Here is a 17,646-nt window from a genome sequence, read left to right as displayed (position 1 = left end):
TAATATAACTATTTTTATCAGTGTAATAAAACTAACATTGAAAGTTTAAAGTATAAAATGCTTATTTGAACTTTTACAAAGATTATACTGTCTTTGATTGGAATTCCTTTTTTTTTTCCATTCAAATGACACCAAGCCTGCATTTAAAAGATTTACATATTTTTTATGTTGTAAACACATTCCTAAAACAGAAAAGTAAAAACTGCAAACTTGCAAGTTGTCTGGAGAATCTTCCTTATCACAAGTTCATTGTTAAATATATGCATGTTAGGTTTGGTTCGTTTTGAATTTCATGCAAAGCTGCATAAGGTCTATCTGAGCAAGCCGTCACTAATTTAACAGTGTAAGACTAGAAAAAAGGCAGCTCATCATCACCACCCACCACGAACTCTTTGGTTACTCTTTTACCAACAAATAATGAGACTGACCATCCCATAATGCCTCCATGGCTGAAAGGGTGAGCATGTTTCATGTGATGGGGATTTGTCCCGTGACCCTCAGATTGAGAGTTAAGTGCCTCAACCACATTGGCCATACATGTTAGGATAAACACTTTTGAATCCAACTTTGCAAGACTACACTGGAAAAAGAAAACATTACTGTTTTACAAATCCTATCACAACTGGAAATCTCCAATAGCCAATTATAGTACACAATAAGGCCAATTCCATTCCAATTACATACAGTTATATATTTTATTGTACATTTTAAACAGTTGAAGTTATCAATAAAGTGATATGCAAAACATAATACATCTTTTCCATTTTCTATTTGATTTAGTGAAAAATAAAAACAGAGACTATGTGGCCAAGTACTAAATGATGACACCATTATCACAAAAACACAACATAATATAAAATAACTAAATGATCAGAGAATAATAATTTAACAACAGAAACAATAATGCAGTTCACATGATGTTTTCTCCAATATGTTTTCCACATACATTTTATTACTTTATTTCACCAGGCATAACAAGAAAGCCCAGTTGTGAGCTAACATCCCTGGGAATGTGGAGTTACCTTACACATGTGGTCTCTTTGACCTACTGGTATCTGTACCTGCCAACTCTTCTGAGGCTAACAGATTTTCCAGTAAGGTGAAGATGATTAAGAACAATCCAAAGTCTTGTTTGGGACCTGACAGTATCACTGATCATCTTCTGGCCATGCTCCACTCATCTTCAATAAGCTACCTTAAACCATAACAGCTTTCCACATATGAAACTCAATATTACTTTGCACAATACCAAATGCTGGCACAGTCTAGACTGAGAAGTGAGTATGCAGGAGTGATGAACAAAGAATCCAAGAAATGGATGTCAGGACATTATTGGACATTGACACTAATGCATACTAGATTTCCTTTCAATACATATTTTAAATGGGAAAAGACATTAAGTTATGTTTAAGTCATCACCAACCAAGCCATTTTAGAGCACTATTAGCATGTTTTCCATTTGTTGTTAATTTGAAGATTTTGTTTATTACAAATTCAGGAATCACTAACCACTGTTTCAGGATACGAAAACTTACTACTATAAAATGCAGCAATGTAAACTGTGGTTTTTTTCATCTCTCTTTCAAAAACATTTGATATTTAATTGACAAGTGCGTGTCAGCTAGATGATAATGGATTATATGGGAATAGAGTACACTGAAACAGAGGTAAAGATTCTCTTTTATTGTCTGTTTTGATTATCAAAGGACACTACTTTAATAGGAAAAAGAAAGATTCCATTACACTAAGCTCTAGAGGGAAATTAAAAATCATTTAAGTGGTGTAAAAAACGTTTGATTTGCTGGTTTCTTTTTGTTTTTCCTCCACAACAAAATAAGTTGAGATGTTTATATTTATTAATTTCCTTTCAGTTTACATAACATCTACTATTTTATTCTGCAGTTTTTCTTGTAACCTCCATTACAGAGTACATTTTTACAATGAGCTATAGGTCTGGTCCATAAAAAAAATGCATGTTTTGGGGACTCAGCTGGTTCTCTAAGAATAGTTAAGCATGAGCCCTGTATATCAAAACAAATATATCAAAGATTCACACTAACTCCATGGTAGAATCAGAAAGTTAGCCAATTTCCTTTTCCAAGGGACCTAATTGTTCAGCATCAACAGATACATAACTATCCTTAAATTCTTGGGTTCTTGATAGTACAAGAAACAAAGTACAAAACCTTTAGGAAGACATATCCACAGATTTTTGCATGAAACACAAATGCCAAAGTAATGAAACATGACAAATAATCACATATTAAGGTCAACCTTAAGAACATAATTATGATTTGTAGCTACAGATTCTCACTGGCAGATCTCCTCATTTGAAAATAATTTTATAAGTTATTTTTATGTGATTATAATTAATAATTCAATGTAAATGTGATGAACAGTCAGGGTAATGAAGCATTTGTTTTATTTTGCAAGCACAACAAATGCTTCAGCAAATGAAAAACAGAAGTTTTCAGGAATTTACGTGTATGACACATATACACGTCAAAGAAAGAAAAGACGTTCAAACTAGCTAATGTATAACGTAAGCCACAAAGACAATATTCCAAATAAAAAGACATGTTAATAATAAGATGTATTCCAAGTCGCAATATACAAAAAAAGAAACAAGTGATGAAACTTTGTAGAACGGACAGCAACTACTTTTTGTAGAGACACAAGTGTAGAGGAAGATGTTTCGAAAGTCTTCCACCTTTTGTATTAAGCTAGCGGAAAACTTTCAAAATATCGTCCTCTACACTTGTGTCTCCACAACAGGTAGTTGCCATCCATTCTACAAAGTTTCATCATGAATACTCTGTCTAAACAATCTATCAAAGAATAAGAAACAAGTGGTTTATCTTACCTACATTACGCAGACATGGCCATCTGGAGAGAGAAAGATTACAGAAATGTTATACCATTAACATTAACTAAAGGAAGCGAGTTCTGTATTTTATATAACTGGTGGAACTTCAATTAGAAGAAAGTCAGAGAACTACATGCAAATAGAGTGCTGAAAAATAGGTTATGAATAAGCTGTTATTATCACTTAGTTCTGGATTCATAAAAGTATGGAATCATACCAATTAGAATAAGAACCTATGTTCAAGGTAAGCAAGTTGAATTGTTATACAAATATGCTAAAATGCGAATAAAAATCTGTGTTTTCAGTTCTCCAACAATAAATTAAAAAGCTGATTGAGGCACTGCTCAAAGAAACCATGGTTGTGTTGCAAAACTCAAATAATATCCAATGAACAAACTCTAGGTAATTAATTATTGCTACCCTCTCTATAATAAAATGAAGTTCAAAGAAAAGCCATTGGTAGATTCAGTAAGACTTATTAAAGAAATAATAGCTTTGTTGAGAGATATTTCAGAAGAAATGTTAACCTGAATAAACAAGTGGAACTATGTCTGAATGCATTTCTCATAATCTTTAAATTGATAATTTGTTTGCCATTATATAGATTTGATCAGCAAACAGTTGCTCATTCAGAATGAATAATTCACTGTTTTAATGTACAAGCTTTTACCCCATAGCTGGGGGAGACAAGTTAACTCAGCTTCTACGTGTTGTATTTCTCCTTGTTTGTTTTTTAAATTCTTGCAAAGCTACACGAGGGCTATCTGCACTAACTATCACTAATTTTGCAGTGTGAGACTAGAGAGAAGGCAGCTAGTCATTACCACCAACCACCAACACTTGGGCTATTCTTTTACCAACAAACAGTGAAATTGACCAATCACATTATAATGCCCCCATGGCTGAAATGGTAAGCATGTTTGATGTGACAGGGATTTGAACCTCAGCCCTCAGATTACAAGTTGAGTGCCTTAACCACCAGGCCATGCAGGGCCCCATTTGTCCTTGAAAAGACAAGTTAGCTCATCCTGATGTTGTTTGACCATTTCTGAAACTGGAAAGCTGTTTTATCTTGTCCGAGCAATTATTTATTCTTTTACAGCTATTCTGTTTTATTTATATGGCTTTGTACTGGTGGTGTACATTAGTAGTGTCGTTTTTTGGTTTTTTTAATATACCACTGTTATAACTGCATCAAACAGACATTATAAAAGCACAACTGAATCAATTTTGACTGAAATTGTAGCTAACGATTCGTTAACATCAGATTCTGAAACTGATGGTGAGTCCAAGTTTGATGTTGATAGTTTAGAATGTGAAAATAGTCAAACTCAGACTTGTCATCAATTTCAGAATCTGATGATGACAATGAATCTTCGCTTTCTGCAAGTTAAGTCAAAACTGACGCCAGCTGTGTTCTTATGATATCCGTTTGATGCCACAGCTGTGTTTTTATAATGTCTGTTTAATGCCATTATTTCAACAGCAAAAAACTGATAAATTACACTACCAGTACACAGCGAAATAAACAAAACATCTGGTAAACAATGTAGAATAGCAATAAAAAGAATAAATAATTGCTCAGATGAGATAGAACAGCCTCCACATTTATAGGAGAAGTGCTACACATAAAAACCAATTAATTATACTAAGCTTGAGAGTATTCAGTTAAAATAATTCCCAATTAAGTGAGAGTTTAACCACTGGGTATATCTCTGGTTAAAGGGTTAAGATATAGTAGATTTGAATGAATATTAGAATATGTTGAAGTATTGTACGTTATTTTGTATGTCTCCAAGTCACTTCTTTAACTGCAAACCTCCTTATGTTGATTACTTCTGTCCTCTACTCATGATTGCATAACCTGGATTTTTTTATAAATTCATTTGTAACTGGTGTTAAAAGTCCTACCCGAAACAACTTGCCTACTGGCCTCCTGTTACAATACTTACCATTCACAAATGCTTTTTTTAACACGAAATATACAGGTGAGCCTTTACCTAATTTGTCTGGTAATTTGAAATATAAAAATGTATTCTCACAGAATATATCAAAAGTGAGTACCTTTAAAAATATGTCCTGAGAAGAATAATTATTAAAAAAAAATTATCTGTGAAGATAGACTAACAATTTTAATTTAATGAATCAATTTTCTGTTTTATAGCAGTGGTAAGAAGATGGAAAGGAATAATTACATACAATAAGTTTTACATAATAGCTAAATTTGTAGCATGTGGCATAAACATTTGTAAGACTTTTAGATGTTGCAGTATATAACAATATTAACATAGTTGGAACACTCATTCTACTGTAAACGACTAATTTTATTAGAGTTAGGTTTATGAAGCTGAAATTTTGCATAGTTAGTAATAAAACTAAGTAAATTAAAAATAAACAAAACCTAATATTCTAAAAATAATGAATGATCAAGTTAGCATGTAGTGACTATATTCCATCCTGCTAAATCTTGAAGTAATATGGTAGTAACAAAACTATCTAAACATCTTATGCCTTTGTGATACACCATGGATCCCCAACTTTTTGTATACTGCAAGTCACATTCAGAACTGAAAAATAATTTACTGCCGTAAGTTACTAGACAATGCTCGACAAAGTAACTCAAGCATGTAACTATATATCTGTTGGTTTGGCATAAAGTATTATTCTATTCCTGTACTCAATAATAATTTACTTTTCTTCAAAGTTATTGGCTGATGTGAACCAACTGTTTGCTCACTAGTTATAGGTTGTTGAAAAATGTTAATCTCTGTGCTGTTATACCTCAGAATAATGCATATTTTGTATAGTATTCTATTTTAGATTTTATTTTGTAACATGTATGAAACAGCTACAAAAGTTACCCAAGTTAATAAAATCAATCAAATGTACAGTAATGCCTGTAGCACAATAAAATTAAAAATGTGTTGTGTAACATCTATTTTTGATTTTAAAAAAATACTATTTGTTAGTAACTCGAGAAATAAGTTGTAAAAACTTTTAAAAAAGGTCAAAAACACTCAATCTCCTCAACATTGTTGAAGTGTGATTAGCAAGGAGGGTGTTTCAGATAGAGAAAAATAAAGCAAAAGCAACAAGAAATGGGAAATACTATTTATGCCTATCTCTTAGGTTAAGTTATCCACCTAACGAAAGATTCTGGAGATAAAGTTCGTTTATAATATATATATATATAGACACACACACTAATCACAACCAACACAAGTTAACCCTTATCACGTCTATGAAGAGGCCTAATAAATACTTTGATTGGCTGTATCCTTCACTGTGAACTACAGTTTTGCCTATTCACGACTCATCAGCACAACTTCGGTCAGCAAAGCAAAGAACTACCATTAGGCCTCTTATAAACAGTTGGTCCACTGAATAATGAATTTGACAAAATGTCACAACATTATTCACACACCTAAATTAATTTAGGGTAGTGTATGTTAAAAGTAAAATGAATTGAAAACCCCATGGATATTAAGTAATGTTTTTACGATGAATAAAACTAACCAAGTCCAAGTTATATCTATTATGGTAACTCAATCCTAAATGTAGGTAAAGAACAATTTTTTTTTTCTCAAAAGTCACCTTTTCCAATCCTGGTGGTACACCTTTAACAAAAAGAACAACCTTCTTGGCCTCCCCCGGTTGTACTGATCCTAGCCTAATAATACAAGAAAGAATATAAACTTGTCTTTAATCTATATAATCAAATGCAACATATAAATTCTGAATTGAAATACACTGAACATGTAGAAACTACTATTGCCATAACAAGCATCAAAATGAAATCTGAAAAAAAAACACTTAAAATTAGGAGTTTAATGTTTCTTATATATGTATCAAGTTTTTCTATTATTCAATAAAAATAACAGTCCATATTTGGCTAAATAATTTAATATTTGAGTTTATTTTTCAAAGTACATTAAATTCATTTTCTAGAAAATTAATCCATAACATTAAACTTAACAAAATAATGATCTTTTAAGTTTCAGATTTAAAATATCCATACTTAAAAATAAAGTACCAAACTGGGCCTATGATATTAAATGACACCTTTTAAATAAAATGAAACTAAAATCAACTTAGTAACAATGAATGTTTCTTCAAGACTTCTATGCATGCACCTTTAAATATAGAAACCATAGGTTTCTATATAAATCTCCTCACTCACTCACTCTCGATATATATACTGTTGCAAACAAGTTAAATAGAACCCCTAACCATGTAGAAATGTTTGAATGCAATATTAGTTTATAGGCATAAGTGATATATTTAATGTTCAAATTTAATTTAACCCATAGTATGTTACTGTACTTTATTTTAAATGTATGTTAAATACAGTGATAGACCAAAAAAATCAGTATATTGAAGCTTTAACAACATCAAGAAGTGTATGCTGCTATGGAGTGCCAAGTTTAAAAATTAATTGCACAATTTTATTTTATGATGTTTCTGAAGTAATAATAAGGTTATGACTTTTGTTTCAAATTTCAAAAGAAGTCATATACAATATAAATCAATAAATTCATCACATATGGAAAGACCATTTTTGTCACTACTGATTAGGCTTCCTTTCAAATGTTGCAGTTCATATTAGTTATAACCTAAAAACATGCTGAAACAAAAGCGAGTTAAAAAATAACACAAAAATGTTGCACTAATTCAAAATACACACACACATTTTAAGAAAACTTGTGAAATTTCTATAAACAGGTACCGTTATGTCAGATTCTACTGAATTGTGTTATTAGTAATTTTTTTTAAAACTGAATAGTTTTAAATCACTTCACACACAAGTGAGAATGTAAGAATTGTTTGAAATAGAGCACTTGTGCACACATAATATGAAACAAAATAAATAAACCATTTAACTTAACACAATATTTCTATAAATTTTATTCAGGAATATCTTTCACAATGGGGAAATAAGGTGTAAACATCAAAAAACAACAATTTACAACTAATGCAAAACAACATTACAAAGACAAACAAATGAGAAAGTACCCATTTGAGTCAAGTTGTTACACCTTACTACACTTTTTCTACAAAGTTTTGTAACAGTTTGCATAGTTGAAAATAGGTATTAAACTAAAGTGTCTTATCATTTCCATAAAAACAATGCTACCACAGAGAACCTGTTAATGCGACATGACCATACGACTCCCAACATACTCTACAAGATGCATAAAAACTGTTCACTAGATGCAAATATCGTTTCCATTGTAATACTCTGAGTAAAGAGGATATTCATCCATGTTTGTTATTAAACCTGAATTGGTCTGAACCTATTAAACATCACTGTCAGTATCACCTCTACTTAAAATGCATGCATGTTGCATGTCAACAATCTCATATCTGACATTTGTTTTTTATTTATTGGTTGTTGGTCTACACAGAATAACTCTCACCTCAAGTTCATAGCTTTTTAAAAGAGTTAATAAATTCATGTATTTTTAATGGGGTTTTGGTAATTATTTTTAAAAACTAGTGACCTTTAAGGAATAAAAATGTATTATCTAGTTGTTAACGAGTTTTTGTTTTCTATTAAGTGTGTAAACAAGTTTCATTTGTGAGCTGACTGCTCTTCATATAATAATTTCACTATCTGCAGCAATATTTAAAAATACAGTATAACTATATAGCAAGAAAATTCAATGAACACAATGTGCAAAAATCAAATTTGAGAAAACAAAAATAATAAAATTGTTGTAACAACCCAATTAAAAATAGTTATTTTGAGAATAAGTACATTATCAAAGAAATCAGACTTTTGTAGCAAATTAGAAACCCCAAACACAAAAATGGTGTTTAAATGCCTTGATCATCAACTAGAAGAAACTCTAATATATGTAATAAGACCCGAGTTGCAAGATATGTCAAGTTGTAATTTCAGCCAAATAATTATAACACTTACAGTCTCCATATATCACTCACTGACACATTACCTGGACATCACACAAATTTAATGAACCCAGAGTATAACTACATCCACAAAATGTATATTTAGTACCACTTCCAAATTTTATGCTATAAAACAAGAAATAATTATACATACCACAAAACTAGTTCTCCAAGATATTTCAGAACAGTGAAGAGTTTGACATTCCATAAACTGAAATGTGACTATAAGTTGTAATAATATTCCAAAAAAAATGATGTAATGTATGGCATTGTTTAGTAGGCTACTGAAAAAAATATTTGAAACATAGGACTTTTACAATTCACTTAAAAACAACTTATACCAAAAATTTCTATTAAGTTTTAACTACATAACCTTTCATATTCCTGTAAGATAGTTTCAGACACACATAATCGTAATTCATAACCATTAGAACAATTATTTGAAGATTTTTTCTGATGGAATATTTAAGTTTTCTTTTATTGACACCACAATTTTGTAAATTTAACACTCTTCACTGTTGGGTTTCATAAAACATTTACCACTTACTAAATAAATTTGTCAAAATAAAGAAAAACCAGAATAAAATTGTACAGATTTAGAAACTTCGTCATGAAAAATATTCTTACATTTTTCTTGGTGGCAAAAATTCAACTGGCAAGTTTGCACCAGGTCCCCAGCTGTACGAGTTAAATGTCAAAGAATTATAATCTTCAGAAAGAGGATCCCAGTCATCAAGATTCTGAAAACTAGAACACGGGAACATATTTACTGGTGACACCAATACTGTTCATACACACACAAACAAAACACTTTTGTGGAGATTAATCTTCTGTTGTTATCAATGCAGTAGATGAATGTTAACATTAAGGGTATAAAAACCTCTTTCAACTGTACTCATTCCATATGTCTACCACACTTGTAACAAAAACGATGCTTTTAATAATTCTGATGGGATAACAGTGACTAACATTACATACAAAGTTGCAGAAATCAGTATAGATTCTACAACATCTTGCAGAGTGCCCTTTAATATGGTCTCATGTATTTGATATCCAAATTCTCAAGTATTTCTTTTATTATATTTTGTTGATTTAGCAACACTTGACTATAACAATAGCAGACTCTGTTATCATAGAAAATGTAAATGTTAAAGCCATAACGGAGAGAATATTTCTATTTCATACAGAGTAGAACTAATTGAACAAATTGACTGCCTACAAACACTATGTACATCAATTAATCATAATGGTTATTAAATCAATTAATGTCACAAAAATAATTAACTGATCAAATTAGCATTTATGATTATTCCAACAATTCAATAATCAAAATATTGTCAATTATTTTTAGTTACATTGAATTTGTTTAGTTTGACTTAAACAATTACTTTATATACTTCATTACTGAGACTTTTCAAATTTTACTTACAACTGTCACATATATAGAGTTTCTATGACTGGCAAGCCAACTGTGGAAACACCAAGAAGCAGAGAGAGTATTACACTACAAATATCAATTACAATTAATGAAAATAATCAACTAATCAAAATTAGGGGTTCCAATTATTCCAACAATCCAAGAGTCAAATAAATTGCTATTGTGTAGTACTGTTGTTAACCGTAAAGCTGCATAATGGCCCATCACAACTGGTGAAACCCAACTGTTAGTGAATGTTGTTTTTGCTTCAATGGTGTAATAATCAATTAGTTCACGAGTCTAATGATTAACTGATTATCAAATTCCACTGATCACCCAGTTCTAGTGCCAAGAATCTCCAACCCACAGTTTGAGCACCCCCCCAATTTAAACTATGAGAAAAAGTTATTGTTAAAACTTTTGACATATCACTTGTGCAGGGGTTCATAGTTTTAATTTCTAAACCCCTTCATAAACCAAAGAAATTTCAGTAATACCCATACCCAAAGCATTCCACCTGTAGAAGTTGTACAAAAGTGAAAGTAATTTAAATAAATATTTAAGTTAATCCAACTTAAGCAAAACCTACTTTAATCAAAAATAGTATTTTGGGGGGAGGGATGAGAAAGTTCCATGTCAGGATGTCAAAAAATTTATGAAAAAGGTAAAAAGTTAACTAAATATATATTAAACAGATCAATATCAAAAACAATAAAAATACTTAAAAAAAACATCAGGCAGGAAAGAATTTTAATAACCATATATCGAACTGCATTAAAATGTTCATTAAAGACAAAGAATAAAGAACATGCAAAAGCTAAAAAAAAGCCACTAATAAATCAAAAACCTAAAAATTAACCCTAAAACAAGTTAGAATACACAAGTTCAAAAACATGAGCCTCGTTCAATTGTGATGTGGTCTTTTGTGCCAAACGACCGAGTCTGCTTGAAAAAGTGCATAAATTAAATTACGAAAAGTTATTATTTGGACGTGCAAATTTATTCTTTATTAAAATTTGTTTAAGTTTCTCTTTTAACATCATGCAGAACACTCATCATTCAAACACAGCGTTGGTTAGGGTTGTCAGTGAGGAAAAAGCTCTATATTATGTTAGCAGATCTTGTTCTACTGGAACATATAGATACATTAGATGTTCTACATAAAGCAAGAATTTGCTTTTAGATTTAGCAGAGTTGAAGTACAAACTTGGTTAATAGGTCCAGCAATACTGCATTACAATGTCACTATATTAGGCTTAATAATTACCACACTTAAAAACTTATCTAATACACTATGGCTTTCTTTATTGTAACAAACGTTACTATCATTCCCTGCTAGCGTAAGTTTTAACTTTATAAGCTATAGCTTTAAAGTTTTAGTACAAAATTTCTTATAGTCTTAATTTCCCAAATATCAATTTCTATTTCAATTTCGTTTACGAGAATACAGCTAAATGTTAATAACTTCAAATAAAAATAACTTATTAAAATCAATTAACCACATTTTACATCACATTTAAACACAAAACCTAGTTTTTACTATTTAATATACTTAATGTATTATAATACACTTTCTTTCTTCAAAAGTAAAAGTAATTTAAAAAATAACTGAATGAAAATTATAACTACATACGTAGATTTACATTCATCACTCTGCATTTTTCCGCCTTCCTGTCGTACATACACTTTCACGTTGATTTCATATGTATATAATTTAATTCACTAGATAAAGAGTCTTCTCGTGGCAGAAAAATTCAAACATCATGTAATATAATTTTGGTCAATTCAACTTAAGGAAATAATGCAAATTATCAAATAGTAAGGTATTTTGGACAATTTTTTACTTTTTTAGACAAATTATTGTCTTTTTTCACAGAAATGTAAAAAATACATTTTTACAGTAGTCGTTGTTGTTTTTAAATTCCGTGCAAAGCTACTCGAGCGCTATCTGCACTAGCCGTCCCTAATTTAGCAGTGTAAAACTGGAGAGAAGGCAGCTAGTCATCACCACCCACCGCCAACTCTTGGGCTACTCTTTTACCAACGAATATATTGAATATATTGATTGACTGTCAGAATATAACGCTCCCACGGGTAATAGAGTAAACATGTTTGATGGGATATGGATTCGAACCCGCGACCTTCAGATTAAGAGTCGAACGCCTTAACACGATTGGCCATGCCGGGTCAATTACATTTTTTCAAAATAAATTTTATTAAAAAGACAATTCGAGAAATATATATGTCTTGTCAAATTTAAAGCTGGAATAGAGAACAATCGTTAAATATTCGGAGCAGTTCACACGCAATTATTGTAATTTTTAGGTTTCAAATTAAATTTTTGAAATCACCAAAATATTTCTCACAATTCATATTCCCAATAAAACAGGCTAATCTCATAAAGTTAGACAGATGTGATGACATTCCAACCTCGTATAACAGCAACAGATAAACTTAACCGACAGTTCAACAGATGTTTACTATCGGGGCTAACATCTAAGGCTAAATTTAGCATATAACCTTCAATGGATTTGTTTCTTTAGAAACATAGTCAAATGTTTTCGTTTTAATACATGAATGAACTTTACACGAGAAGCACCAATGGCAAGGGCTTATCACAATTTTTATTATGTTTAATACATTTCCATTTCTATGGGCACAAATATTTGGATACACCGTAAAGTGTCTCATTTGTTCCAATACCAAGCTTCAACTTTTTGGATTTTATGTCACTAACCACCCTAAAATTAATTGTGAAAGATTGTTATTTGCTTTATAACATCAGTACAAAAGACTGACTTAGAATTATTGAATGCTAGATCAGAGACAATGCAGGAAGAGATATTACTGGTTAATAAATCAAGGCATTCAAAGCCAACCCAATATAAGCTGCACATATAGTCCCATAATAAACTATAATATATGAGGTCTGTTCAAAAAATACGCAGACTGACGTCATAAAACAAAATGTACTTTATTTAGAAGTTACAGGTCTGGGACCCCTTCAAATTACTCTCCTTCCCAACGCACACACTTATCCCACTGTTTCCACTTGTTGAAACAGTCCTGGTACGCTTCTTTTGTAATGTCCTCCAGCTCCTTCGTCGCATTTGCCTTAATCTCGGGAATCGTCTCAAATTTTCTTCCTTTCAAGGGTGTTTTGAGGAACAAGAAAAAATCGCAAGGAGCAAGGTCAGATGAGTAGGGGGGTGGGGAAGAACAGTTATCGAGTGTTTGGCCAAAAACTCTCGAGTTCTGAGGGCTGAATTTCGCAGCAACGCGGTGCATCTTCAATTTTTCGGTCAAAATCTCGTAAGAAGATCCAACTGATATCCCACACTCTTCAGCAAGCTCCCTGACAGTCAGACGTCGAGTTGCCCGCACCAGGGTGTTGATTTTGTCGACGTGTGGGTCGTCAGTTGACGTGGAAGGACGTCTAGGACGCTCATCATCTTCAATGGACTGTCGACCATCCCTAAAACGTTCATGCCACTTGAAACATGCCGTATGATTCATAGCAACATCACCGTAAGCCGTGTTAAGCATTGCAAAAGTTTCAGTCGCAGATTTTCCAAGTTTAACACAAAATTTCACAGCAAGTTGTTGCTCCTTCAGGTCATTGATTCTGAAATCCGCCAAACGAGAAAATCGCACTTCACTTAAAACCGCGTAGCTAATACACAAATGAAAATATCTGCAATCGGGAAATGGCGTCGTAATCAGCTGATCTGTGCGAACCTAGCGACACCAAGCGGATTCCCCTGGAACCAACTGGAGCCGCGCAATTTAAACAGTCCGCGTATTTTTCTTTAACAGGCCTCGTATTTACAAGCAAGACATTAATTCACGATCTCTTCCAGGGTCCAGTCTGCCAGTTTTACCACCTTTACAGTACACTTTGCCAACTAAGATACAGTTACATATCAAGATAAGAAAAATAAGTAATCAGTATGTTTCAGTGAAATGCAAAACTGGGGATTGTGAAACAAAAACATTCCAATGTTAAAGTTCATAAACGTTTTCAAGAGACTGAGAATAAGTCTTTTAACATCAGTCTCTATCATCCAGTTGACCTCCATAATGATGAAGGAAAATGTCAGAGTATGTAACCCCTCTTTACTGCCTTCATCATCAAGGAAGCTTTGGTATCAACTGTTTTAACTATAACTTTTAAAAACAGTACTGGTGATGGTGATGATTGTTTCACCTCATTAACTCCAGGAGGTGTTTCACTTTAAGCAACACTGCAAAGTCCAGACAGCAAAGTGGATGGAAGCAAGGACTCTGTGTCAAAAAGAAAACGACGAGTTGAATGGCTGGGATAAAATTGACCCATCCAAAGAGGCCGTGGAGCTTGCCAAGTTTATTCCAAGCCTACAAAAATCAAGAAAAACTTGGCAAATATATTACAAATAACATGGAGAAATAAAATGACGGGCTGCGAAACTGTAGCCACCTTGGTAACTCTGTTATTAGATACAACATATTGCTTACTTTCCCTTCACAGTAGTTATTTATTCATAACTATTAACGTCCAATGACTTTAAATAAACACACGTTATACTGCATTTCCATTCTAACTAATTCACACTTTCAACTTCCAGTGAATCTAATTAAAAGATGTAACTCTCTATTTAATTCCCAAATAGTATTGAACTATTTAATTAATTTAATATTTATTAATTCATAAACTAACTTCTAATTCATTACCCATTAATTCACTGCTTCAGCTCATTTTTATTTGTAAGTACTCGCCTTCTTCTCACCACAAAAATTGTTAATATTATAACAAAATGCCTTCGCAGCAAATATCTATATTAAACATTGTTTGTTTGTTTTGGATTTCGCGCAAAGCTACTCAAGGGCTATCTGCGCTAGCTGTCCCTGATTTTGCAGTGTAAGACTAGAGAGAAGGCAGCTAGTCGTCACCACCCACCGCCAACTCTTGGCTACTCTTTTAACAACGAATAATGGAATTGACCGTCATATTATAACGCCCCCACGACTAAAAGGGCGAACTTGTTTGGTGCGACGGGGATTGAAACCCGCGACCCTCAGATTACGAGTCGAACGCCTTAACCCACCTTGCCATGCTGGACCGATTAAACATTCAAAATAATCAATTCACTTCCCTTCTTTGTACTCTTAAGTTCCTTGAACAGTCGTAATAAACGAATAAAACAGTACATTCAACTGTCTTTTGAACAAGAAGTTTTAGTAGTTTCTTTTTCAAGGACTATAGTATTCAAATGGTATCAACTCTTTTTCTCGCATCATCAATTGCTATTCCGTCAAAGAGAAAATTATCTCTCTAGTTAAGTGACGAAATAAATCTATCACTTGTTCTATTATATATGAACCTCTGAATTAGTCTGTACAGGAAGTCTGGGCTATTCCACTGGTTGAATTTCTACTGGAAATTTTTTCTTTAGAGTTAACCCATGGTCATTCCCTCACTGTACTTTCATCAAAGAGATTTCATGGTAGTTGACCTTTTACTTGAACTACCTGTCCTTCTGGGTTCTATAAACAACATTGTTAATTCTTTTCAGTATAATGTGAGGTCCTTTCTAAAATTTGATACACTTTAGAGACCATCATTTCTTGTTATGATAATTCTTTAGCCATAATACATAATTACAATTAAATCTAGTCTTATCAGCATTAATGTCATCGTGATTTTCCCTTTTTTTATAACAATTTCTTTAAGGCTTTCTAGAATAAAGTCACATATGAGATTTTTATTCTTTAGGCTCTTGAAAGATTATTTCAACCATCAATCCCTTAGGATATTCCAAGATGTTTGGTTCCACTATATTTCAGTTACTACATAAAGTGTTATTCCTAATAATACGTATTATGAGTATTTTACTTCCAGGTGGTACAATGACCATTCTTTCTGTTGTCACTGAAAGTACAACCTCTTCTGCGGAATTGCCATGTAGTGCACGGAGATTTATTTCTCATAGACTGTGAAGCTCGCTTAATCTCGCTTTCATGTGAAATTAATTCTCAATATGCACGCATAATGACATGTAGAGAAACTTCCAACAGTAAAAGTAGCTTCTGATTTTTCTTTAGCGGAGAATTTGTGTCCACTTTCTGTTCACGTCAGTATCTTTTCTTTTGTCATCTATGATGGCAATTTTCCCATCTTTCATTGCTATAATAAACAAATTTGTTATTATCTGCTGGTGGAACAGCGGGAAGTTTACGGAATTAAAACGCTAAAATTTTTGGTTTGACTTACCGAGACAGAAAGAACGCATATAGCCTGTGTTAATTTGTGATATAACACTGAAGAAAAACAAATATCCTTATCTATTATAATAAACTGCTATTACATATACATATAGACACACACAAAGGGAGAGAAAGAGACTTTTATTTAAAAAAAAGAGGAACAAGGGAAAGGTGAAAGCCATAATATGTCACAATATCATGTCTCAAAATATATACCCTCTCAATAACTCACTGTAAATCCGCATACTTACCACGTTAAAATTGGGTTTCGATACCTATGGTAACCAAGCACAAATAGCCCATTCTGTAGCCTATCGCGTAAAAACAATACAAAAGTAGACAAACAGTGGGCCCCCTACAGGCTATTTAATAAGTTTCTTTTCTGCCAACTGTTCAGTGTCAACATCAGGCTTAGGTTCTCTTCTAATTTGTATGTATATAGGTTTCGTAGATGTACGTGGTGTGGTAGGTAACTAGTAAATTCACGCTTGTATATATATATATATATATATATTTACAATTGGCCTTTGTTTGATTGATATAATGATAAGTTGAATGTGATTCTGAATTTGGTTTTCAAAGCTGAACTGAAAATTTGAACAGAGTGAACGAACACTGGTATTGGTAAATATATACGATACAGTTCCTTTCTCGTGCAGTAATGTTGACCCTAACGATGTTAATGTTACTACACCTAATTTTACTTTGAAGCTTAATTTTTGTATAAATTATAGTTTTTCACCTTTAGTTTGTTTACATGTTTTGTCGCCGAGTAACTAACATTTTATCTTTCGTTTTGTACAGTGATTTTAAACATGTCTGTTCAATTTAAGTTTAATGTAGCTTTAATTTTGTAAGGTAAATTATAATGAAGAGTCATTAAACTTGATCCACAATAGTAGTGTTCTTATTATTTTATATATTTAAATCCTCTAAGCTGTAATTTTGTTACATTGTTTTTTATGTTAACATTCTATTCAAATATTTTGAATAAGCTTTTGGAAATGCACTTTGCCGAAATGTAATTGATATATGATATTAGTCAACGGCTGTTGATAGTTGTGCTTAGAGGCACTGTTTTTCTTTTAAGTTCTACATAAGACATCTTCTTTGATGCTGGATGTCAGCAGCAAAGACAGAATAAAAAAGAAATGGTAGAACTTCAAATGAGTGATGCTTGCTTTTGTTAGTGGGGTAAGAAAATCCATAG

General features: G+C 32.2%; 2 protein-coding genes across 14 annotated transcripts in view; one reads left to right on the top strand and one right to left on the bottom strand.

The window, feature by feature from the left end:
* Positions 1-12,138, bottom strand: part of LOC143257524 (uncharacterized) — a 45,402-nt gene extending 33,264 nt beyond the window's left edge. For 2 of the 3 annotated variants that reach the window (XM_076516309.1, XM_076516311.1), the window contains exons 1-3: positions 11,827-12,138; positions 9,404-9,523; positions 6,461-6,536 (exon numbers count right to left, since the gene is read on the bottom strand). In XM_076516309.1, coding sequence (XP_076372424.1) covers positions 6,461-6,536; positions 9,404-9,523; positions 11,827-11,852 — 222 coding nt within the window. In that variant the 5' untranslated portion in view covers positions 11,853-12,138. Of the gene's footprint in view, positions 1-6,460; positions 6,537-9,403; positions 9,524-10,205; positions 10,313-11,826 lie in introns of those variants that run through there. The other variant, XM_076516310.1, reaches the window with a different exon arrangement.
* Positions 12,139-16,817: 4,679 nt separating this feature from the next.
* The window catches only part of LOC143257523 (coiled-coil domain-containing protein 186-like), a 62,607-nt gene continuing 61,778 nt past the window's right edge, over positions 16,818-17,646 (top strand). For 3 of the 11 annotated variants that reach the window (XM_076516308.1, XM_076516305.1, XM_076516298.1), the window contains exon 1: positions 16,818-16,901. The gene's annotated coding sequence lies outside the window, so the exon portion shown is untranslated. Of the gene's footprint in view, positions 17,061-17,526; positions 17,631-17,646 lie in introns of those variants that run through there. The other 8 variants (XM_076516307.1, XM_076516297.1, XM_076516299.1 and 5 more) reach the window with 6 other exon arrangements.

Source organism: Tachypleus tridentatus, chromosome 7 (assembly GCF_004210375.1).
Source record: "Tachypleus tridentatus isolate NWPU-2018 chromosome 7, ASM421037v1, whole genome shotgun sequence".
In the NCBI taxonomy this organism is placed as follows: domain Eukaryota; kingdom Metazoa; phylum Arthropoda; class Merostomata; order Xiphosura; family Limulidae; genus Tachypleus; species Tachypleus tridentatus.
This window is presented reverse-complemented; position numbering and strand designations above follow the sequence as displayed.